General features: G+C 41.3%; 2 protein-coding genes across 2 annotated transcripts; one reads left to right on the forward strand and one right to left on the reverse strand.

Moving 5' to 3' along the window:
* Window positions 1-291: 291 nt before the first annotated feature.
* On the forward strand, window positions 292-3,817 carry rpusd2 (RNA pseudouridine synthase domain containing 2). The gene is made up of 3 exons (XM_075448007.1): window positions 292-922; window positions 1,389-1,685; window positions 1,790-3,817. Exons 1-3 carry the CDS (start codon window positions 296-298, stop codon window positions 2,591-2,593), a joined length of 1,728 nt encoding a protein of 575 aa, XP_075304122.1. The 5' UTR covers window positions 292-295; the 3' UTR covers window positions 2,594-3,817.
* On the reverse strand, window positions 2,897-23,647 carry disp2 (dispatched RND transporter family member 2). The gene is made up of 10 exons (XM_075448006.1): window positions 23,405-23,647; window positions 20,072-20,210; window positions 19,615-19,892; window positions 18,428-18,457; window positions 18,199-18,322; window positions 17,311-17,426; window positions 16,504-16,613; window positions 16,003-16,100; window positions 15,587-15,745; window positions 2,897-8,671 (listed from the first exon to the last, which is right to left on the reverse strand). Exons 1-10 carry the CDS (start codon window positions 23,497-23,499, stop codon window positions 5,348-5,350), a joined length of 4,473 nt encoding a protein of 1,490 aa, XP_075304121.1. The 5' UTR covers window positions 23,500-23,647; the 3' UTR covers window positions 2,897-5,347.
* Between the last annotated feature and the right edge of the window lie 2,868 nt (window positions 23,648-26,515).

Raw genomic sequence — 26,515 nt, forward strand, 5'->3', positions numbered from 1 at the left:
AACTTGTTTAATGCTGGACATCGGTACAAAGGAAACTATGGTCATTGGAAGCTAAAAGCAAGGTATGAGTAAGACATCTGACAAAAAAAACATAAATATTGCTAGTCGCCATGTTTTTTATACATATACAAAAATAAAGAATTCTAGATACTGTAAATGGTATAAAAGAAACTTAATTATAAACGTAGGATTAGGTGATTTCACGGTAAGAACTACAAATGGTACGTACAGGACTACGTTACAACGTCATCAGTACGGGCCTGGTCCGGCAAGGACCCCTTGTTTGGCCGCAGTAATGCACGTGCGTGTATCAGGTAGAAGTTTACTGTGTTTTCTCTTGGATCATACGGAAAATAAACGGCGTGTGGGTCGCAATTTTTTGTCCTATAGCGTTAATCGATATTTAGGTGATCCTTTTAATTATCTTAGGTGTCAACAGAGAGGCTCTAAAATGGAGCAAGTTGTCACTACAACGCAAAGACCGGCGGAGGTAAACACTCCGTTGTCAGCGGAGGAATCAACGGCGACAGAGGCAGCAAAAACCGGTAAGCGCAAAAACGACGTGCCGGACGGACTGGAGACAAGTGGCAGGGGTAAAAGGCGGAGGGGAGCGGGAGGAAAAAAGCTCCGTCCCGGTGAGAGATACATCCCACCACCGCAGAAACGCAACCCGTGCGTCAGCTTCAACCAAGAGCATTTTGATGAGACGTCCTACTACTTCGACAGCGGGTTGCGTAAAGTGTGCCCGTATTACTTTGATTTTAAAACCTATTGCAAGGGTCGGTGGATTGGGAAGAGCCTTTTGGAAGTGTTTGAGAAGGAGTTCAGAGCTGAGTCTATTGAGTATTATCAGAAGGCGGCCAAAGAGGGGCGCATTCGGCTCAACGAGATCCCCGTGGAGGACCTGTCCGTGGTGCTCAGGGTCAGTGATATCAGTTGATCTGTATGGATTTCAGTTGTTTGTAACTAGTATGCATGCTGTTTTCAGACTCGGAGCAGAATCAGCTGAGGTCGACTTTAAGATTGCATAGCTGCTCTCTATATTTTCATACTATTATATATATATATATATATATATATATATATATATATATTTTCTATCATGAATGTAAAGTATGTCAACGCTAATAGACATGTTGCTGTCCATGAAATACAGATACATTTCTTGGAAATTGTAGCTCAGCTGGATAATTTCAGTGACAGAAATTGTTGCTTGTGGCCTATGATCGTCCAAACTGCATTTAGAAATGTTGTGATGAACCTGAGGGATACAGATCTCTGAATCTTCAGCCCTCACCCTCGCCTGATGCTTGATGGACATCTGTTTTATAGGGTGTCGCCCCAGAGTAACGGCGGCAGAAGTATAATCTTTCGTTCACTCTTCGTAGAACAACGACCATATGAGGAACACCGTTCATCGCCACGAGCCGCCTGTAGTCGGCACACCGCTGGACGTTCTGGTCGATGATGGCGAAGTTCTTGTGGTGGACAAGCCTGCGTCCATCCCTGTCCACCCCTGCGGTCGCTTCCGCCACAACACGGTGATTTTCATTCTGGGTAAAGAGCGAGGCATCTCTGAGCTTCACACCGTCCACAGACTGGACAGGCTCACCTCCGGAGTCCTGCTGTTTGCCAGGACGCTCGAAACATCCCAAAAACTGGACCAGATGGTCAGAGACAGACAGGTGCGCTCAGATTTACAGTCAGTACTTTTAACCCCCAAAAAAAAGTTATACGTTGCCTCTTCAGAGATTTAGTAACTTTTTTTGTTTTTATCTCCCATTTTCAGCTTGAAAAGGAGTATGTGTGTCGAGTAGAGGGTGAGTTCCCTGAGATGGAGTTGGTATGTGAGGAGCCGATCCTGGTTGTTTCCTTCAAAATCGGCCTCTGTCGAGTGGACCCAAAAGGAAAGGAGTGCCGAACCGATTTTCAGAGGCTTAGCTTTAATGGGAGAACAAGCGTTGTCCGATGTTTGCCCCTCACTGGTCGCACCCACCAGATCAGGGTTCACCTGCAGTACTTGGGCTTTCCCATTCTCAATGATCCCATCTATGGTTCCACAGCCTGGGGTCCTCACAGAGGGAAGGGGGGGCTTGTGGGGAAGAGCAATGAGGAGTTGCTGGAGGCCTTAGTAGAAGAACATCGCTCTCAGGAAAATTTACATATGCTAGATAATATGGATGACTGCATTGGGGTCGCACAAGAGGCAGAGCAAAGCAAGTCGAATGGTTCTTCTGAACCCGACAAGACTGACAAAAGTTGTGAGGCACAAATAGATGTTTGCAGTGGTGACAACAAGCTAGATAGCACCGAGAGAGTTAACGTGAGCACTAACAACACCCCATTCGAAGGCTCTCAGAATCCTCTACCAAGCAACTCAAATGGAGATCAAACCAAAGCAGCCGACTCTTCTCAGAAAAATCCCTCAGGCACTCGAGACCACCTCTGTAGCGAATGTAAGCTGGTGCGACCAGACCCCACCGAGAAGGAACTCATCATGTATCTCCACGCTTTACGCTACAAAGGACCTGACTTTGAATATTCCACAAGTTTACCCGATTGGGCCAAAGAGGACTGGGTGGAGGCTGATTAGCGAACACCGCTCACAGCTTCAGGATTTGATGAGTCTCTGACCAGGAATCTTGTTAGCGGGTTCGTTTTAAGGCTCTCTGATATTCACTTTGATGCGTTTCTCTGAACAGTTACTCTGTCCATTCTCTTAAGGTGGTATGAAATGCTTTCGTGTTCTGTTTTGCTGCTGTAAGCTTTTTTTAATGGCCGGGATGGATTCCCATTCTGCTTTGAAGACTGTTTCATTTTAATTTCATCTTGGCAGCCTGTAATCCATCTGCTGCAAAAGCAGAGACTTGAAATGAAGTAAAAGACGGCGTGCTGGAAAATAAATATTTTATTTCAGTTTTGTGAAAAATGAACAACACTGACAGCTGTATGTAGCAGTGATGGTGCCCGTAGCTTTCTTTGTGATTATAGAAAGTCTCTGATTGACCCCCTTACGTCCGTAAGGCAGGTTAATCTGATGAGTGATCTAAGAGGACAAAACTGCTCATAGGCACATTTCTTGTAAATATTTTCCCATCAATGTATTTCAAGCTAAACCACCATCACTGCCACTTAAACACCTCTAACTTTTATATTAAACATCACCTGAAGGACTACAGATACATCTGGTTTTACTTTGCACAAAACACTCTCTTTCAGCATAAGAAACGACCCGCTGAAAGACATTTGGCACATGTTTTTAAAGTCATGAATACTGGAGGATTGGGTCCACACATTAACAGTTGCCCTTTCTCACAGGTACGAAGGGAGATAGTCCATGTGTTAAAGTTGCTGGAATATGATACAAAAACTACACAATAGTAATCAAAGGGTTTTGTTTACAGCACATAAAAGTAGGGGCAAACAGATCCACCGAGCTGTTCATAACGACTGGTTTTGTGTTGAGTATCCTTTCTACGTGTATGGCTCACCAAGACCTCCGCATTGAATTATCTTCTCACGCTCTCATTCAAACATTTTCCCGATTATAGTACTTACTGCCTGAATAAAGTAATGTGGACATATTTTTGTTCTTGCATGCAGCTCCGTGTGATGTCTATAAAGTGTCAGGGCTGCAGTACATGTGTGTGAACAACATGCAAAAAAAACTTGGTTACAATATCTCTTTCCCATGCCGTGGAATGTTACAATTACTATGTTGGAAACATGAATTAGAGCTTCGGTTTCTTTTCCAAAGCATAAGGCATACTCTTACTTTGTTAATGGAATAAAAAGCACCATAAATGTGCCAAATGTGGATGAACACAGTGTTTTATCAGTTTTAGAAACCCTTTTTGCCCTTAAAACCAGCACACAATAAGTAAACGTTACATGTTTTGGCACTGACACTAGATGAGACTGCATATCTTTTAACTCGACAGTAATGCTGCTAATTGCAAGTTTCTGATTTTCAAAGTCATGGTCGCAGAAGACAGACTGTACATATTATCACAACGTGATAGTTCAAAACAAGCAGACCGTAGTTAAATGACAGTTGTTGGCCTCTGGGTGCGATAGTCATTGATCCATGCATATAAACTCAAGGCGACTCCTTGCGAAAAAAGCGCATCTTTCTCTCCGGTCGTCATTTTTTTATTTTTCAATATTTGGTCAATTCACCCAGGAATACAATGCACCACAACAGCAATATGTTGTTCTGACTGAGCTGTTGTAGTGGACTGAGTGAGTTAAGCTAGTACAAATGCCTACCTTAGAATTAATTTAAAAAAAAAAATACAAGAAAATAGCTTTTCAGAAATGATTTAGTGGTGATATGAAATAACAAGTGTACTTTTTTTAATATCTTTTTTGTATCTTCAATGAATAAAACAGTTGATTTCGAGTTTTGAAGCTATATCTATAAACATCTGTTGTATTTAGCTTTTTATGCAGGACCGAGTAACTTCTAGAGTCAAATGTGTTAATATTATATGGAGCCAAAATTTGGCAGCAAGGAGGGGAAAAGTAGTGGAAATTCAAGATTATTTTAGACGTAGAAAATACATAATAACAGGTTTAACAGCAATGCATTCTTAGATGCACATTTTCAATTAAATCCTTTGAAAAATGAGGTGTTGGTGAAGTGAAATTAAAAGATATTCACAAGCAGATTCTATTGCAAAACTTAAATATCGTATATCTTAAGAAATATTTGGAGAAGAGCTTTAGGATTCTTGTAGGATTTGGCTAACTCCCGCGAACCGGATAAAACTTGTCACATGACTTTTTTTTTTTTTTTTTAAATAGACATGGAATGCCCCAACTCCGTGGGTGAATATGGCTTAAATGAGTTCATTCCAGCATGAGGCGCACAGCTCACACTGTATCTGTTAAAACTCAGTCTGCGCAGAGTGTACAGGTCAAGAGGTCGAAAAGTCCCAGGCACAAAGTAAATTCTGCAGGCAGCAGGTGCAGTTGATGATGGTTTCTGTGTTGATGACATACAACAGCTTTGATCTGAAGTGGTCTAAAGTTGTGGCTGACGTGAACCTTTCGGGGTTCTCTGGGGTGAACAAGTCATGCTTTGATTTGGCCTTTTTCCGATGAAGCACACATGCTCTGACCTAAATTCGTAACAGATACTGAGGCAACTTCAACAGCCATAAACCGCGACAAACATGCTGTCGCGCGTTACATTTGCAGCTGGCTTGAATTTCCTTGGAGTTTACATAACAGTGTATGCTTCTTTTGTAGTTTATATTTGCTTTAATAAATACAGTGATTTGTTTTCCTTTATAAATTAGGAGCAATTATCCACAGTGATTGCAAAAAGTTGCTCCAACGTTGCTCAACATGTGTCCTCCCGCTGTCCACCTCGCTTGATCCAAACATCTGGTAAGTCTGGCTTACTGTTGGGCAAAATGACCACTTCTTCGCTCCGGCTGGTGCGGTCCTTAGCACAAGTCTCGTAAACCGTTTCTTTGAGGGAGAGCCGCAGCGTATCCCTCTTCCCGTTGAGGTGTCCTGGTTGTAGCTGAACCTCTGCCTCTCCCTCCTGTCGCTGCAGGTTTGAAGGCCCCGCCTCGATGTCACTGAGACATGTTTCACAGGAGTCCTCCACACCCTCCCCGGAGCTCTGAGAGTAGGAGGAGATGTGTCCTTTGTTGTCACAGTGACCCTCCTTTGCGATATTTTCATCTTTGTAGCGAGGCGGCTCGTCAGTGGTCTCCAGTGTGTGGCTGATGACGGTCTCCTCAATGCTTGATGATGAGGAGCAGAACGAATTGCTCCATTGCTTTACCCTTACCGACTGTCCCCTGCAGGTTTTACATAGTAGTTTGTCTGTAGCTCCATCTTTTTGCGCCAGGACGACTGGCTGTAGGGTGTTTTCTCTGTAAGGAGATGAGGTCTGGAGGGCTGGTGTTGGTTGGCAGATCTGATGGCTGCATATCTCTTCACTCTCCATATCCATGTTGTTTTTGCCCCCATCTTCTCCACAGTATTCAATCTCATCTGAGAGCACAGAGGGCCGGTTGGACAGTTTACTGGTGCAGGTGCTGTTCTCAAAGCTGTCGCTTAGGCGATAAGCCAGCGGCTGCAGCTCATACTGCTCTGCCCCTCGGCCCAAACCACCTCCTCCCCCTCCAGTCTGTTTCTGCCTGTGAGGATGCTGGTGGTTGGGATAGAGAAAACCACCTGCCTCTTTGTCATAACTCCTCCTCAGTCTAGATCTGCCGAAGGCCCCGTTAGCAGCCGAGGCTGACGAGGAGCCAGGCTCAGAGCAAGAGGTCAGCATGCCATCTGTCTGCCCTGAAAAACATGGCAGAGTGATCGCTCCACAATTTTTCTGTGGCCCAAAAAAACAGCATAGGGATTGGAAGAAAAAGGTTGCGAATCCACATGCAACAGACTTCACCAAAAACAAAAAAATTCCAAGCCTTCTGAAATGCAGGGCAGTGGCAGGTAGCATGACAACTCCCATGAAGAAAAATGCACCAGAAACTATTGCTACAGGACATCCCATCCTTTTAGTGGAGTGTGCAACTTTTCCAATTTTGTCTGAATGAGGAGCTAAAGTGTAGGAAATGCAATAGTTAGCAATGAAGTCAACAGACAACCCTGCAGCTGATGATATGAACAGGGCCTCAATGCCGTTCAGCTGCCATTCAAGGAGAACAAGGAGGCCTACAGTCACAAACACACTCCCTCCCACAGCAACAGTCGCATATATGCTCAGTGGAATATTCCAGGTGGTTAAGAGAAACAAAACTAAAGTGAGAGCTACAGAGAAGCCTGCCACAACCAAAGTTTCAGAACTTAAAGACTGTTGTAGGTCAAAAAGTGAGAGTTGACTGATGAACCAGCCATTCTCCAGCCCACGAGGGGCTCCCAATATTTCTTTGTTAAACCATTCCAGGATTTCTCTGTAAAAAACACTAGTCCTGCTGAAGTTGAAGCTGTAGAGGTATGTGGTTTTCAATGCCAACACCAGGGCAGCAACCCTGCCATCTGGCTGGAAGTACAGGCCTCCACTGTGTGCCAGATGGCCCTCGGCATACTTCTCCGCCAGCATCATACTAAGGCAGTTCTCAAAAATGCTTGGAGGGTAAGGGAATGGGATGTCGTTACAGCAGAAATGAAGAGCGTCATCACTCTCCGAGCACCGTCTGACAGATACCCAGCGCACCAGCTGCTCCACAAGACAGATGTTATCTGTCATTACATCTTTATCCTCAGATGATGGAGGGGAATAAAAGCTTTGGTTCTGGACTCGTCCACATAGATCCCTCAACCAAATTTGAGCTTCAGGTCGGCTAATGTTAAAGTCAGGGTCAAGAACCAAAGAGCCATTACTTCTTGGGTTAAAGTGATCACCATTATCAGTTGGTTTGACTCCCCAAACAAGCGTTATTGTAACGGGCTTATCTTCTCCATTTCTCTGTCTCTCAAACATAAACATGTGACGGTATTCTGCATCATATCTCTCAAATGGGTGGCTGGAGCGGAAAAGCTGGGTAACCTGGCTGTCCAGAGTGGGCAGCTTCATACCCGGGTCGACGCAGGTCATGTAGGTACCCCCTGCTGCGAGCACAGCAAACCAGCACACCCAGATGTACCGAAACTTCACCACTCCGCAAGGCAGGATTTTCAGAAATAATAAATTGGAGGTGTCGGAGAGACCCCGTTTTAATTCTCTCAGCTTCTGCATGAAACCGAAAAGGCATCTCTTGCGTGAGCTCGTATCCCAGAAGCCACCAGTGTTTTTGGAGCAGCAGGGCTGCCATCCTTGCACTGCTACAGAGGCAGAGGGCGTCTTTCTGTAGCGCTCGCACAAGATGAAAGAGCACGGCAGCCACACTAAGGCAAACAGAGAGCTGATGAAAGAAGCAGTTCCGAGATAAACGGAGAAACATCTGATTGCTGTGATGCTGCTGAGATAACCAGAGAAAAAGACTGCACTGGAAGTCAACCCCGAGGCTAAAATCAAATAGCCGACTTCCTGCATAGCTCTGTTTACTCTCTTCTCCAGGGAGGCTGAGGGGTTCTGTGTTAGCTGCAGATGCCAGAAGTCAGCAAAGATGAAAACCTGATTGGAGCAACTTCCTAAGAGAATGAGAGTTGCCGAGAGGTTAACCATGGGGAAGAAAGTGAAGCGAAATGCTACTTTGTAGAAGAAGTAGGAGGTTAGGAGTGAACCTGTGACTGCAAGTACAGATAATGCTACTGTGAAGAAAGAGTGGAGATAAAGGGCCATAGTAAAAAGAAGAGACACAACAGACAGGACAGGGAACACTGAATCTCTGGTAATATAATATTTGAAAAGAGTTTTCTTGATCCCAAAGTCAATTCCAGTAATAGTCGTATTATTGTGGGTCAGATCCCTGCCTTCAAGACTATTCATGTATATCTCCATCATTTGCTCTCCTTTGTCGACAGGTAGGAAGAGAAGGCTATATTTCAGTGTTGGAATTTGGTATTCGACTGTCTGCGGGCCAAGAAAGTCTTTGTCAACTAGGAAGTGCAGGATTTGGAAAACCACACGGGATTGTTTGCAGCGTGTGGGAACAGAGGAACAGCTGCCATGTTTGGGTCTCTCGACACAGGCCTCAACTAGATGTCCTTCGTGATAGTAGAGAGCACATTTCCGGAGAAGATTCAAAGACTCAGAAACCTGATGAGAAAGAAAGATAATAGAAATTAAACACTACAACAGAGTTTAATTCGAATGAAATTTCAGCTTTGATTATTCCCCCCAGTTTTCCTTAATGACGTGTGTGTCATAAATATTCTGACATTTTCTAAGGACCCCTTACATAACTTGACAAAGTAGAAGAAAACAATTTGTGTCACATTTCAGTGCAGCATTTAAACATGCAGTGAATTGATCCATCATATCCATTGAGTAGGATTAACCTTGTTAAGAAGTGTTTTTAACCCCAACGACAACCTATTCCTAAACCTAACCAAAAAGTTTTACTTCCTAAACTTAACCAAGTACTTTAAAGCGATACTCCGGAGTAGATTCAACCTGGGGTCATTTGAACCGTGATATCCAGCCAAGTAGCCCACCCGCAGTTTTTTCGATATTGGCTGAACATCAGCTGAGTTACTGAGTTATCCCGAATAGCTTCGTAAAAGCGCTAACGGACCACGACGCTGAAGTTGGCATCCGATTCGCCAGCCTCCGATTCGCGCATTAAAGGGGTGGGCATAAAGGGCCATTTCACTGCTTTTTTGCATTTTGATCGACCAAAACAAGGTCCTGAATGGAAACTACAAAAGTTACACTGCTCAAATCTGGATGGAATTATTCTAAAGAGGTTGTAGATTCATTAAAATCTTGTTTGGGATTTGTGAAACCTTTTTCTGGTTTGTGAAAATACAGAACAGGGCCATTTCACTGCTTTTTTGGTATTCTGATCACCCTGAACTGGGTCCTGTATGGAAACTACATTACTTAGACTGCTCAAATCTGGATGGAATTATTCTAAAGAGGCTATAGATTCATTAAAACCTTGTTTGGGATTTGTGAAACCTTTTTCTGATTTGTGAAAATACAGAACAGGGCCATTCACTGCTTTTTTGGTATTCTGATCACCCTGAACTAGGTCCTGTATGGAAACTACATTACTTAGACTGCTCAAATCTGGATGGAATTATTCTAAAGAGGCTATAGATTCATTAAAACCTTGTTTGGGATTTGTGAAACCTTTTTCTGATTTGTGAAAATGCAGAATAGGGCCATTTCACTGCTTTTTTGGAATTCTGATCACCCTGAACTGGGTCCTGTATGGAAACTACATTACTTAGACTGCTCAAATCTGGATGGAATTATTCCAAAGAGGCTATAGATTCATTAAAACCTTGTTTGGGATTTGTGAAACCTTTTTCTGATTTGTGAAAATACAGAACAGGGCCATTCACTGCTTTTTTGGTATTCTGATCACCCTGAACTAGGTCCTGTATGGAAACTACATTACTTAGACTGCTCAAATCTGGATGGAATTATTCTAAAGAGGCTATAGATTCATTAAAACCTTGTTTGGGATTTGTGAAACCTTTTTCTGATTTGTGAAAATACAGAACAGGGCCATTTCACTGCTTTTTTGTTATTCTGATCACCCTGAACTAGGTCCTGTATGGAAACTACATTACTTAGACAGCTCAAATCTGGATATAATTATTCTAAAGAGGCTATAGATTCATTAAAACCATTGTTTGGGATTTGGTCCTGTATGGAAACTACAGTTTCAGTTTTGGAAACACCCAGTTCAGGGTGATCAGAATTCCAAAAAAGCAGTGAAATGGCCCTATTCTGCATTTTCACAAATCAGAAAAAGGTTTCACAAATCCCAAACAAGGTTTTAATGAATCTATAGCCTCTTTAGAATAATTCCATCCAGATTTGAGCTGTCTAAGTAATGTAGTTTCCATACAGGACCCAGTTCAGGGTGATCAGAATTCCAAAAAGCAGTGAAATGGCCCTGTTCTGTATTTTCACAAATCAGAAAAAGGTTTCACAAATCCCAAACAAGGTTTTAATGAATCTATAGCCTCTTTGGAATAATTCCATCCAGATTTGAGCTGTCTAAGTAATGTAGTTTCCATATAGGACCCAGTTCAGGGTGATCAGAATACCAAAAAAGCAGTGAATGGCCCTGTTCTGTATTTTCACAAATCAGAAAAAGGTTTCACAAATCCCAAACAAGGTTTTAATGAATCTATAGCCTCTTTAGAATAATTCCATCCAGATTTGAGCAGTCTAAGTAATGTAGTTTCCATACAGGACCCAGTTCAGGGTGATCAGAATTCCAAAAAAAGCAGTGAAATGGCCCTATTCTGCATTTTCACAAATCAGAAAAAGGTTTCACAAATCCCAAACAAGGTTTTAATGAATCTGTAGCATCTTTAGAATAATTCCATCCAGATTTGAGCTGTCTAAGTATGTAGTTTCCATACAGGACCCAGTTCAGGGTGATCAGAATACCAAAAAAGCAGTGAAATGGCCCTGTTCTGTATTTTCACAAATCAGAAAAAGGTTTCACAAATCCCAAACAAGGTTTTAATGAATCTATAGCCTCTTTAGAATAATTCCATCCAGATTTGAGCAGTCTAAGTAATGTAGTTTCCATACAGGACCCAGTTCAGGGTGATCAGAATTCCAAAAAAGCAGTGAAATGGCCCTGTTCTGTATTTTCACAAATCAGAAAAAGGTTTCACAAATCCCAAACAAGGTTTTAATGAATCTATAGCCTCTTTAGAATAATTCCATCCAGATTTCAGCTGTCTAAGTAATGTAGTTTCCATACAGGACCCAGTTCAGGGTGATCAGAATACCAAAAAAGCAGTGAAATGGCCCTGTTCTGTATTTTCACAAATCAGAAAAAGGTTTCACAAATCCCAAACAAGGTTTTAATGAATCTATAGCCTCTTTGGAATAATTCCATCCAGATTTGAGCTGTCTAAGTAATGTAGTTTCCATACAGGACCCAGTTCAGGGTGATCAGAATACCAAAAAAGCAGTGAATGGCCCTGTTCTGTATTTTCACAAATCAGAAAAAGGTTTCACAAATCCCAAACAAGGTTTTAATGAATCTATAGCCTCTTTAGAATAATTCCATCCAGATTTGAGCAGTCTAAGTAATGTAGTTTCCATACAGGACCCAGTTCAGGGTGATCAGAATACCAAAAAAGCAGTGAAATGGCCCTGTTCTGTATTTTCACAAATCAGAAAAAGGTTTCACAAATCCCAAAAAGGTTTTAATGAATCTATAGCCTCTTTAGAATAATTCCATCCAGATTTGAGCTGTCTAAGTAATGTAGTTTCCATACAGGACCCAGTTCAGGGTGATCAGAATACCAAAAAAGCAGTGAAATGGCCCTGTTCTGTATTTTCACAAATCAGAAAAAGGTTTCACAAATCCCAAACAAGGTTTTAATGAATCTATAGCCTCTTTGGAATAATTCCATCCAGATTTGAGCTGTCTAAGTAATGTAGTTTCCATACAGGACCCAGTTCAGGGTGATCAGAATACCAAAAAAGCAGTGAAATGGCCCTGTTCTGTATTTTCACAAATCAGAAAAAGGTTTCACAAATCCCAAACAAGGTTTTAATGAATCTATAGCCTCTTTGGAATAATTCCATCCAGATTTGAGCTGTCTAAGTAATGTAGTTTCCATATAGGACCTAGTTCAGGGTGATCAGAATACCAAAAAAGCAGTGAATGGCCCTGTTCTGTATTTTCACAAATCAGAAAAAGGTTTCACAAATCCCAAACAAGGTTTTAATGAATCTATAGCCTCTTTAGAATAATTCCATCCAGATTTGAGCAGTCTAAGTAATGTAGTTTCCATACAGGACCCAGTTCAGGGTGATCAGAATTCCAAAAAAAAGCAGTGAAATGGCCCTATTCTGCATTTTCACAAATCAGAAAAAGGTTTCACAAATCCCAAACAAGGTTTTAATGAATCTGTAGCATCTTTAGAATAATTCCATCCAGATTTGAGCTGTCTAAGTATGTAGTTTCCATACAGGACCCAGTTCAGGGTGATCAGAATACCAAAAAAGCAGTGAAATGGCCCTGTTCTGTATTTTCACAAATCAGAAAAAGGTTTCACAAATCCCAAACAAGGTTTTAATGAATCTATAGCCTCTTTAGAATAATTCCATCCAGATTTGAGCAGTCTAAGTAATGTAGTTTCCATACAGGACCCAGTTCAGGGTGATCAGAATTCCAAAAAAGCAGTGAAATGGCCCTGTTCTGTATTTTCACAAATCAGAAAAAGGTTTCACAAATCCCAAACAAGGTTTTAATTAATCTATAGCCTCTTTAGAATAATTCCATCCAGATTTCAGCTGTCTAAGTAATGTAGTTTCCATACAGGACCCAGTTCAGGGTGATCAGAATACCAAAAAAGCAGTGAAATGGCCCTGTTCTGTATTTTCACAAATCAGAAAAAGGTTTCACAAATCCCAAACAAGGTTTTAATGAATCTATAGCCTCTTTGGAATAATTCCATCCAGATTTGAGCTGTCTAAGTAATGTAGTTTCCATACAGGACCCAGTTCAGGGTGATCAGAATACCAAAAAAGCAGTGAATGGCCCTGTTCTGTATTTTCACAAATCAGAAAAAGGTTTCACAAATCCCAAACAAGGTTTTAATGAATCTATAGCCTCTTTAGAATAATTCCATCCAGATTTGAGCAGTCTAAGTAATGTAGTTTCCATACAGGACCCAGTTCAGGGTGATCAGAATACCAAAAAAGCAGTAAAATGGCCCTGTTCTGTATTTTCACAAATCAGAAAAAGGTTTCACAAATCCCAAACAAGGTTTTAATGAATCTATAGCCTCTTTAGAATAATTATATCAAGATTTGAGCTGTCTAAGTAATGTAATTTCCATACAGGACCTAGTTCAGGGTGATCAGAATACCAAAAAAGCAGTGAATGGCCCTGTTCTGTATTTTCACAAATCAGAAAAAGGTTTCACAAATCCCAAACAAGGTTTTAATGAATCTATAGCCTCTTTAGAATAATTCCATCCAGATTTGAGCAGTCTAAGTAATGTAGTTTCCATACAGGACCCAGTTCAGGGTGATCAGAATACCAAAAAAGCAGTGAAATGGCCCTGTTCTGTATTTTCACAAATCAGAAAAAGGTTTCACAAATCCCAAACAAGGTTTTAATGAATCTATAGCCTCTTTAGAATAATTCCATCCAGATTTGAGCTGTCTAAGTAATGTAGTTTCCATACAGGACCCAGTTCAGGGTGATCAGAATACCAAAAAAGCAGTGAAATGGCCCTGTTCTGTATTTTCACAAACCAGAAAAAGGTTTCACAAATCCCAAACAAGATTTTAATGAATCTACAACCTCTTTAGAATAATTCCATCCAGATTTGAGCAGTCTAAGTAATGTAGTTTCCATACAGGACCCAGTTCAGGGTGATCAGAATACCAAAAAAGCAGTAAAATGGCCCTGTTCTGTATTTTCACAAATCAGAAAAAGGTTTCACAAATCCCAAACAAGGTTTTAATGAATCTATAGCCTCTTTAGAATAATTCCATCCAGATTTGAGCAGTCTAAGTAATGTAGTTTCCATACAGGACCCAGTTCAGGGTGATCAGAATACCAAAAAAGCAGTAAAATGGCCCTGTTCTGTATTTTCACAAATCAGAAAAAGGTTTCACAAATCCCAAACAAGGTTTTAATGAATCTATAGCCTCTTTAGAATAATTATATCAAGATTTGAGCTGTCTAAGTAATGTAATTTCCATACAGGACCTAGTTCAGGGTGATCAGAATACCAAAAAAGCAGTGAATGGCCCTGTTCTGTATTTTCACAAATCAGAAAAAGGTTTCACAAATCCCAAACAAGGTTTTAATGAATCTATAGCCTCTTTAGAATAATTCCATCCAGATTTGAGCTGTCTAAGTAATGTAGTTTCCATACAGGACCCAGTTCAGGGTGATCAGAATACCAAAAAAGCAGTGAAATGGCCCTGTTCTGTATTTTCACAAATCAGAAAAAGGTTTCACAAATCCCAAACAAGATTTTAATGAATCTACAACCTCTTTAGAATAATTCCATCCAGATTTGAGCAGTGTAACTTTTGTAGTTTCCATACAGGACCTTGTTTTGGTCGATCAAAATGCAAAAAAAGCAGTGAAATGGCCCTTTATGCCCACCCCTTTAATGCGCGAATCGGAGGCTGGCGAATCGGATGCCAACTTCAGCGTCGTGGTCCGTTAGCGCTTGTACGAAGCTATTCGGGATAACTCAGTAACTCAGCTGATGTTCAGCCAATATCGAAAAAACTGCAGGTGGGCTACTTGGCTGGATATCACGGTTCAAATGACCCCAGGTTGAATCTACTCCGGAGTATCGCTTTAACCAAAACTAAAACAATGAATAAACCATGGGGGAAAAAATTGGTTCCAAATTGTTTTCAAACTCTTGCTTGATGTTATAGGTGAGGACTTGTCCTCACGTTCAGTCTAAGCCTCAAGGACTTTCGCTTGTTCTTTAGTAAACACTCTAGAATCGTGTTTGCTGACGCGGCCTTATAACACTGTAGCTGGGTTTGCACAAGCTGCCTTTAGGTATTCACGCTGGGATTTACCAGCCTCTGCAATATTTGATATCACAAGGAAATATCACCTTCGCAAAATATGGCAAAATCTACACTATGAAGTACGAAAAGTGGTGTTGGACAAAGCCATGAGACAGTCTTAGCAGTTTTAGCCTCTTGGTTAGGCAATAAACCAGATAGGTTAAGACACAACTACATAGTTAAGATTAGGAGAAGGGGCCCAAGTACATTACAATCTGATGTCAATGGGTCCTGACACGCTGGCATTGAGACCAGGTTCCCAAAAAGTGCAGCTGTACTTTATTGACAAGGATTATAACAATATATATTTAAACTTTAAAAACAGGCTAATATTTCCAAGGTCAATAATGAATTTTTCTGCTCGAACATTATCCATTCTGGAGCATGATAAAATGACCCAACTGTTCATAACTACAACCCGATCTTATTTGCCTATAGTTCATTTTTAAGCTGAGCAGAAAACATCTGTACCTGTTGTGAGGTGAGGCTGAGGCAGCAGGAGGCATTAGAGAGGACAGCCAAGTAATTTCCCAGAGACCAGCTCGGACAACAGCCACTTCTGGACATTCCCTCAGCTTCCACCCTCACATGCTGCTGGCACAGCTCCTGGAACCTGGCCTGGGAGTGAATCTGATTCACACAAGGGAAAGGTTTTTTGAACATGTGCCCAGTTTTGAAACCATTTCACAAAAAAATTATTCATATTCATGAATATTCTATTCATATCACACAAGATAGTGTACAGTGTTTTTGTTGGAGAACTGGTTTAACATATCGGGTGCAGTCACTGTATCAAACGGTAAGGCAAGAGTGAGACAGACTGAAGATGTCTAAAAATACAAAGAAAGTAGCAAAAGTGAGTGACGAGTGAGTGGATCAGTGCGAACCCTGGATTGCTCCATCTCACACATGGCGTGGATCGCCTTCAGGCTCCAGAGACTGGCTGAATTTTCTGATCGAAACACCAGCTGGGCCAAATGCTCGCCTGCATGGAGAGAGGCAGATGGATTCAGCATACAGGAACAAGAGGACAAGTACTGAATCATTAGATCAATGGGATGGTCAAAAATGTTCAACTCCTATCAAAAGTTCTGAGGTATGATGGTGTAAAGATTAAAGCAGTTTTTTGTTGAATAGAAATAAGGCTTCCTCAGTTAAATACTCTCTTCTAAGCTTGAAATGTTTTAAAATCTATTTAGCAGGCTTTGTGTATTTTATAAGTTGCCTTCCAGTATTTACAACATGTAATAGGTAAGTTGCTTAACTGCTGAATGCGTTTTAGAATATTTTCCTGGTATCGGTTTCAAATAGGTTTGAGGAATTTCTTTGCCTTCAGTGACTAAACACTCTGTTTATTAAAAGAGTTGAAATGATCAGGACTAACTCACCTGGAGCATCACAAAGGAAAGTGTCGAGAGAGGAATCTGTAGCCAGCATCCTCTTAATACGACCTCTGGAGGCATCTCGGCTGCCATTATTGTCTCTAATGTTAGCAGATCTAGCACAGGTAAAACCACATATGCAAAACTTGATGCAACTGTACAGCTTTATAAAACACATGTATTTTATTGAAAAACAAATATAAAGCAGAAGCCCTACGGTTTTTTTAATTGGACAAATAGAAGGTATCATTTGTTTGGCCACTTGAGGGCAGTACAACAAGATGTAAACTCAACTGTGACAGATTTTTTGCTAATTTTGCAAACCCGCTGTAACATGAGCTGCTGTGATGTTTCCCGTCTGGCTTTGGTGTCTGGTAATGAAACCTCGGACTATAATGACATCGGGTGATGATTCCATACATGACAGAATATAATCCAATAAAGCTGAAAAAGGTTAAATTTTGAATTGACCAATGAGCATGTTTGGCTGTTTGTTTTGATTATCACTGTGTTGGCCCTACAAAGGACTGACAAGTCCTTTCCAGGTATACCCCACCCCTCGCTGGATGGCAGCTGGAATATGCTCCAAACCCCCACGACCCTAAATAGAATTAAGTGGGTTTGGAAAACGGATGGACGTTTGCCACAAAATTGTTTAGCCATTGCTGTCTTGTATTTTAGGTAATTTAAATGGTGAAGGGGACATATCCCTGCCTGGAATCTATGCCCATGCCTTTGCAGCATCTGTTTGCAGGGGTCAGAGATGCATTCTTCTCGTGTAAACGCTCTTCATTATACTGAAACACTGCTGACCTTTTACTGAGCTGCTGTGGTAAATGAGACAGAGTTTTCCCCGGGCCAGTGTTCTCCTGCAGCTTGAACAGGCTGGACAGCCGAACTCCAATGTATGTTCCCCGCGGCTCAAAACCCTGAGGAAGGAGAGCACACATACATTGATTCACACACAAAAAGACATCAAAGAAAATTACACAGAGTGGACATTGATCCTGAGCCAAACACAGCTTACTGAATTAATCAGCATCACAAGCACTGTATAATGTTGTCTGAACTGCCTTAATAAGTCAGCATTTTCTTGTATTTGATGTTGCTCTTAAAGACAGAAAGCTATTCCATAAAGGCAAAACTGTTTTCTCGTGTAAATCCATTTAGTTTAGTCTTTAATGATGCATTGTCGTTTTTTGAGTGTGGTGTTTTTCTGAATAATTTCTCATACAGACTTTACATGGAACCATGCATCTCAAAGGTGAGGGGGCTCATCTGATTAGGATGACAGTGATTGTGATCCAATTCAGCGTGGTTAATTGAATCTGAGATGAGATTGAAGTAAATGGATGTAGCTGAGTTCAATAGTCATTAAGAAAACAGTAATTAAGGCACCGCCTGAAGGGGGTGACAGAGGTTTGAACTGTAGATTTTACCGAAAGTGACAGGAGGGAAACAACAAGCAATGTTGGGATTACTTCTTGGATTGCTTTTGCCAATTCATGCTGTGTAGACAGTAATCTCTTCACTCACACTGTGAGAATCTGTCTCCATTGTAAGAGCAAAAATAAACCCAAAAACATCTGCATAATTCATATGATCACATTTAAGCAGAACCACTTAGTTTAAGACTAAGATTACCTCTCTGATTCAGGCTGGGGACTCAAGCACCACCCTCTGTGTGTGTTTGTTACTCACCAGCAGGGGATCAGAGAAGTCTGGAAGAGGACCAATGAACAATCCAGCCAGTGAGCAACCCAGCAACAGAAGAGCGCCACTCAGCAGGACCACTAATGGATAGTCCACTATCATCTGGGAGTAACTGCCAAGCAGAAAACCACAGAAAAAGAAGCAGTCAGTGACGTGTTATACAGATCAATTAGAATTATTATAAAAAGATGAATAAATAGTTGGTTTTATTACTTACTTTCTAAGGATGCAGTAAAGACCCCCATTTCTGTCAAAAATAGAAAACTATTATGATTATAAAGGATAATAAATAAAAAAGGACACTGCTGATTGTGTCTAAAGAGATAGTTTGACATTTTGGTAAAACTTCCTGATTAACTGTCCTGTCATGATGTAGATGAGATGATTGATGCACTTAAACACGAAATTACATATCGCCGACAGACTATTAGCCTAAGTTAGTGCAAGCAGCTGGAGGACACAGCTGGTTTGACATTAGTAGAATGCCTCAAAATCCACCTGCCAGCATCACTAAAGCTCACATCACATCTTGTTTGATGAGCCCACAACTGAACGGCAGGCTGTTGTTCGCTCTATAAGAAAAAGTCAATGACAAACACTCCTGTTTTACAAACCTTTTTCAAGAAACGTTAGGACGTTGTTTTTAAATGCAGTAAAACTTTTAATCTGTGTTATGATAATTTGTTTGAACCTTCATTTAACACGCAAAAGTACAGAGGACATCATTTTCAGTGTCTTCCACCAACCAACTTCATTGTATTTGAAAAATACAAACTAATTTCAAATTTGATGCCAGCAACACAATAAAAAAAAAAGTCAGGAGAGTCAGGATTGGATATTAAAAGGAGCATCCACCAGATTTCCAAGCAACAATGGGTCATGGCTCACCACTCGGTGCCAAAATTGGTCAGAGAATGATCATATACGTTCCAAAAAATATTGTGGCTGTAAAATTGCTGAGAACTTTGGTCTTTCAACAGCTACAGAACATAATTTTATGAAACGATTCAAGGAGTCCAAGGAAATCTTGGTGCGCAAAGGAACAGGAACCATTGTTGGATATGTGCAACCTTCACGCCATCAGGCGGCACTGCATGAGAAACTGTCATCCCACTGTGATCAGAGTAGCCACATGGGCTCACGATTACTTTAGAAAACCATCTTCACTCAGTAGAGCCAGCTGCTGCATCCAGATATATCACCTGAAACTGCATGGATATGTCGTGTTTACAGGAGCTGGGCAGACTCATGAGGCATTTCCCCCTGTTTTCAGTCTGTGCTAAGCTGCGCTAGCTGGCTTTGCTGTTATATTTGATAACCAAACAGACATAGTCGTGTGGGAATTCTCTGATCCAACTCCCGTTAATCTGCCAAGATAAATAGTGTGTATTCTCTAAAACACACCTTACTGTCACCACATGTTGCTGCTTTGGTTTCTGCGTCCCGCTTTCATTGGAGCCGTGCAGCCAGTGACATCTCACCGCCCCGTGACAGGATGGCTGATGGGCAGAGCTACAGCTGTGTCCCACTTTCACCACCACACCTCCTTCGGCATGGGGACCGGTTGTGTTCGAATGACAGTTGTGGCAGGCGTGGGGTTTGACTGGCCTCTGATGGCTGCAGTGGGGACATTTTCGGAGCTGTGGCGAATCATAGGCTCCAGCCTCAAGACACTGGGGCACCTAGAGGAGAAAAGAAGATACACACGTATATTACTCTCTATTCACAGATGATTCTATATAATTGGAGTCTTATGGGCAACATAATGACTACATGGCACTGCCTCCCAAATCTAGCACCTATTTTAATGGGTCCACATATATCTATGCTGAACAGCAGTGTAGTCAGCGCAAACACATACTTGGTGATAAAGCTGGAAGGAGGAAGAGGGTTTGCCAAGGCTGCTGCAGCTGTCACATAGCTCTCCTCCAGACTGGATTACTGTCAACTGGGCCTCTGCAGAGCTGTCAGGAGGGCACAGAGAAACCACCGGGATCTCACTGGGAAGAGAAGGATAGAAATATGTAAATCTTACAACAGTTGAGAATATATGAATGGCAAGGGGCAACAGTGTCAGAAAGATCAAGGATGCTAAAGTTTTAGCTGTGAGCATTGACTGACATCACATTTTTTGACTATTATTCTTGGCTCAGCTTCATCTCATGTTCAGGCGAGAATTGAACAGCTCAGCAGAACTAATGAGGCTAGGAATGGATTTCTGGGGAACACACTGTGTCTCCTGATGCTAATAGAGGCAATTAGAACAGAAGGGAGGATCAAAACAAAGAGGAAGAGGCAGATTTGGGGACCATTTTCACATCGTGGAACCATGTCATAAAGTTGTAGAAGAGCAGCTGGCTGTCACGGATAGATAGCACAAGAATGTGATGTGGTGACTCGTGGGTAATTGCCACAGTCAGGGTAACCCACAGTTCCACCATTTATTTTGCAAGATCTCTTGATCTCTTCAAACCTGGTAGATGTTAACAGTGTGGCTCTATAAAAGGCAGTGTTGGTTGGTCAGTTTGTTGGCCCACAACTGTGGTCCAGAGTTGAATAACGCAACAACTAGATATGAACTGTAGTAGGTATTTATAGTTCCTGGAAGATGAATGATACTGGCTGGGATGATTTCCCTGATTTTTTTGGGATCCTAGGCTCAACCCTACTCAAGCTGACATTCAGGGAGAGGCGGGGTACATCCTGGTGACATTAACAGCTCATTACATGGGCCTCCGCGCATGCTCATAGCCAATACACGATTGCAAATGAACCTAGCATGCATGCCTGTGGACTGTGGGAGGAAAATGGAGCGCCACAAGAAAACCAGGGCAGGCAAAGCAGGAAAACACTAAATCCACTCAGAGGTCCAACTGTTCCATCCCTTTTCTCTCATGTTCAAACACTTCAAAGAACTCATATAAAGCATCTTGTTAATGTACCACTTGGTCCTACATCAAAACCACTTCACTGACCTGCTTTTCATGGTGAGTATCCACATGTTGCCCCGAAAATTACAAGTAAAGTGTCTGCCTGAACGACTTTCTAATGCTCTCATTGCACTTCAGTAAAAGGGGTCTGTGTTGTCTACCACATGTCTGTTTTTCCACAGTAGTCTGGATGCAGCTGCACTCTCTGGCTTGTCGCCATGACAACAGGGTAAGTCAACAGAGCCTAATTGACCTCACGCAGTTTTATTTGCATCCTGTAATAAGGGGTACAGATGATGAGCGGTGTGCCGAATTGCAAGCATACTGAGTAATGGTGGCACTCGGTGAAGACCTAAACCACAGACTTTTGTCTTCATGCTACCATAAAACTATAATAAGATGTAAATAATAAATAGCCCTTAACATGCTCAGAAGCTCTGCGTCACAAAGCAAGTGAACTAGTTAAGCCTCTTGGGGGCTAAAGTAAGTGAATAAACACACAGAAAGTATCAGGGAGTTACGACTGCCGAATAATTTAAGGGCATTTGTCCTGATGATCTCCATCTTCCCATGGCTCCGTTGGTGGCTGAAAACATTATTGTTTGCCCATAATAAGTTGTCTTCTGACCACAGGGATTTCGTGTTCAAGCCGAAGTTCATCAAGTTCACAGTTCATCAATATTTCAGTGACGCATACAAAAATACATCCAGGAAGGTGTCACCGGGCAGCTCCTGTTACCAAAAGGCAAAACGGTACACAGAGTGCAGTAACATGAAATGGCTGTAGCGACTGCAGCAGCTCAGTTGGTCGAGCACGTTGTCCACTAATCACTCATGCCAGTGTAACTTGGGTAACTGTACCAGAGGTCGCTCCAAGTGGCAGCTTGGCACTTTTTTTCTGTGTTTATCAAGAGGTAAGTAAAAAAGAACTGGCTAAGGTTGTAAGGTTCATAATGTATGATTCCATAAAGTGGGTAAAGCAAAGTTCCTTTTTTTTTCTTCTTTGCTCCCAGTTTTAATTGTTTCACTGATTATATGGCTGTAAAAAGTCAACAAAAATTAAAAAAAAAATGTGGACAATTTAATCCTACCACAGGATGCAACCTGAGACCTACAATACATTCATAACTGCTTTTATATGGTAGTTTAAATGAAAATGAGGGATATTTATGTGCTCCAAATGTAGTATGGAAAATTATAGTTTGTAAAGTGAGAAAAAGTTGTTTGACAAGAACAATATTTTCTGTGAGTTATGGAGAAGTAGACTATGGCTACACCAAATGTGCGCCTCCTACCTGCTTGTTGTATTTTATTCATCAAAACTGTGTCCGTAGTCAACGAATATTCAAAGGACTCATGAAAGAGTGTTTATCTGTGAGGCTTTCAATGTCATGTCTTCAAAGATTTCCAAAACTGGCAATCACACACAATGAAGAACAGCACAAAAGCTCACTCTGTATTCACAAGGCCAACTGTTAACCTTACATAAAAAACAAAGCTGTGAGTCTAAAATAAAAAGACTCGAGATTCTGCCTGCAAGGTAGAAAACCCAAGAGAAGATTCTTCTTAGAGAGAAAAAAATGCCCCCTGTTGCTATGTAAAGGAGGGACACCTCTCAGCCTTTCTTAGTCCTGCTTTCATCACTGAATCCTCTTTGTCATTTGATCATGTTTTTTCAATATTTTTTTCGCACTCTGGGCTGCCAGTGGAGAACAAAGTGAGGGACATCAGCAACCCAGACACCAAAGCAAGGGGATGACATTGAACATATCTCAGACAAGTGATGAGTTTGTGTGCTGCCTGCTGCATATACAGTCTGTCAAACACAGACAGAGGACAGCACAAAGCACTGACCCTGTTGTCTTCTTAAAATATTGCTTTATATGCAGTATCATATACTGTTACATTTAACCTCAAAATGCGTTGATTTCAAAACATGAATTTATAAAAGTAAACTGACAACACCTTGTGGGTAATCTGTGATTTTATCAGCAGTACAAATAAAGTAGCCTGACATAATCAATAATTAATGCAGCCATAGTCTTGAGATAAGAATGAATTCAAACAACAATAGCAGAGGTAATACATTGTATATAAAGATATCCACAGCATCATCAGCTCGACAGAGTGCTGCTGATTGCTAGTCAGCAACCAGGAGGATAAAACATATTCACACCAGCCAGAGTAGATATCGTTCATTTTTCTCCCCTAGTTAGATGTCAGGGTAAGCTTTTGAAAAATCCAGTCAAAAAAAAACAACCCACCTTTGACCAGCCGGCTGAATGTTCCTTTCCTCTTCGGGAGAATCATCCATCATGATCGCATCCGTGCTTTCTCTTATTATCGAGCAAGCATCCATCTTCCTCTTGTTTTGCCTTTGATGTTTGATATTTTCTAAACGCACATATCATTTTCCCGTCATTTTGGCTAATCAGCTAATCTCCCATCTGCGTAGAGTGAGTCCACGAGGATCAGCGGTACGGGCTTGTTTCTGTGTCCGCTACTACACAGCAGCACCAGTGCTGTGTGGGTTAATCTGCCCTGGGTTAATCTGCGCCCTGATTGGCGGAGCCGCGGTGATGCTGAGGACGCTGCACGGTCGCTGTCCAACCGGCCGCGGTGCTGGAGCTGGAAGCCGCGGATGCTTCGCATCAGTGCTTAAATTGGCTCGGACAGGAGCTACAGCTGTTGTTCAGTTATCTTCATCAGGTTTCAGTGACAGGACACGGAAGCTGCGCTCAATTAAAACAACTTAATCAAGTCTTCTTGCTGCTGATAACAGGGAGGGATATTACTCAAGTGACAAGGTCGAATCTGGCAAAAATCCACTATTCTCATGATCAATTTTAAGGCTCTACCAATCAATAAGGAGAGTGAAATTAGGATGTAAAAGAAAACTGAAGTCTGTTCTCTTCATCTTTTAGCTGCGTTTCATTGACTAAAATAGGTGCATTTTAATGTTGTTGCCAAGTAGTGACCTGCAACTTGCAACAGCATTTATAGAGAGAACTGAATAGTAACTACACTTTGGTTATGTTGATGTTAATCAGATACAGACCCATCATTAAACTTCATACGAGCAAACTTGGAGTTTTTGTCTAAAACTGCAAATTTGTTAAAACTTCTACCTGCAAACTATTCGGATACTGTTGTCATAAATTACTTGCAGACAATAATACCACATTATCTGGTTTACAAAAGGAAAAAATACTTAGGCAAAAAGGATCATTCAAAATCTGAGAATCCTTTCTTTTCAGAATCAGGTCATAACTGATCTGCAAAGCAAGGTAACTGATGTGCCGAGTTACTAAAGTCACAACTTCTAAATGTGCTATGGATGTTTTCTTTTTTCTAAAAAACATAATTCAGTGGTATTCTGTGAAAACACTGTAAAAATATATTTGGAAAGGTGTAAAATTTGTAGGATAAGACATTGTGCAAACAGGGTATACCTGATCATTATAGCATCATTGAAACAAGCCTAAAAGGTTTCCTGGGGCCCTTTTTCTGTGAGTTGCAAGATAGTTGATGTTTTTTTCCCCCAATGTTCTGATCATAAATTAGATATCTTGAGTGTTGTGTATTGGCACAAAAGCTCATGCATTAAAAGGGATGGTTAAAAACTTGAAGGATAACTGTAAAGCAAAAATAAATTAATGTATAAATAAATAAAGCAACAAATGACCATAGCTCAGGAGACAGATTACTCATCTACCAATTGGAAGGTTGGTGGTGGAAATGTCTTTAGGCAAGACGCTGAGCCCCACATTACCCCCAAGACACTAACAAACATGTAAGTATGTGTATGATAGACCAAAGGAAAAAAAACCTGCATAAGATAAAAAATGTGTAAACTATGAGGTGTGTATGGGAATAGTTGAATTTGGCTTACAGTTTAAAAGCACTTAGAGTGGTCAGCAAAACTAGGAAAGTACTGTGCACATGTATGCACACACGTTTTTATTTATTTATCTATATATGATGCAGTCAATTTTTCATTTACAGTGTTGTTTCCTTGGAGGGGTTAGTACGGTAATACTTCACAGCCATCCGTCTCAAACCACTCTCAGGATATCAAACAAGTATATTTGCACCTTTGCAGTAACCATTTAAAAAGTCTGTCAACATCTGAATCATAATTAGTGTTATATTAAAAGTATAGCATGTATAGTTTAGTGACTCATCACATTCATTAGATTTGATTATGCTTTGTATCTGAAAACGCCTCACTTGGACTGGTTTAACAAAGTGAGAAATTAGAGTATGGTGAAGCTTGCAGTATTATTACGGTTATTAGTATCCCTCTGAGACACAAATCCTGTTTAATAAGTGCACTGAGTTCATTTTCTCTGACTCAGAAAAAGAATGTTCAAGCTTTGAGCTGGTTAAGATGGATAAGATCAAAGAGAAGAGAAGAAAAGAGAAAAGAAGAGGCTACTTATTAACAAGTGAAAGACTGTCAAACTGAGCAGACTTAGAGGAAAGGAGAAACTGTGACACAGCAAACCTGTGTGAGTCGCTACTAATGAGGCGACCGCTGGTCTGGCCTCGGTTATAAATATGAATCATGACTCCAGGCCCTTGTCTCTGAGGGGCCACCACTGAGAGGGTAAGAAGAAATGATTTATCAGAAGGAAGACGCACATAAAAAAAAATTAGGTGTGAGGAAGAGAAGAAGTGGAGATCAGTCATGTTTCATGGTTTGAAATTATAAACATAGACAGAGGAGGTAAGTCTATGTCGTTTTCCACTCCAACACTGTAGCCTAGTTTCTCTCTATTAGTGCTTCAGTGCAATCATTATGTTCCACAGTGATTCATTCATGGCAGAATGGGTTGAGCGAGCATCTAAGCTCAAAGTAGCAGATGAAAGGGAATCTCTCAAAACTGCAAGTCTTTGGGGTGTTTTTGTGAAATGCAGTCCTCAAAGTCACAAGAAGCTGCTGTGTTGGTGGTTGGCATGGAGTTTTCTGAACAGCCAGTGTGGCAGCTGACACAGCTAATGCCTTGTTGACTTCAAACACTGGTTATTTTACACTAAGCCTGCAACACACACATACACCAAGAACGCATGCACATACACACTTATCCAGAACCTTACAGACACGCACTGGAAACCAGACACACATGTACATGCATACATGTAGCCTACACACATAATGAGAAGCTGAGGAGAGGGCTTGGCTTGTGGTGGGTGCTGAGGTGACAGCCATGGTAATTTCCTGTGGTAGTTTTCTGCCTGGGAATGGTGATCCGGAGGAAAACGCTTCATTAAAGCTCAAGTGGTGGGCCACAAAAACGCTCGAATAAGCAGAGATACAAGAGGAGAACTGCGTGGAAACAAAGAGGGGAGATTATGCGTAGGCCTACCTCTGA

Source organism: Odontesthes bonariensis, chromosome 17 (assembly GCF_027942865.1).
Source record: "Odontesthes bonariensis isolate fOdoBon6 chromosome 17, fOdoBon6.hap1, whole genome shotgun sequence".
NCBI lineage: Eukaryota > Metazoa > Chordata > Actinopteri > Atheriniformes > Atherinopsidae > Odontesthes > Odontesthes bonariensis.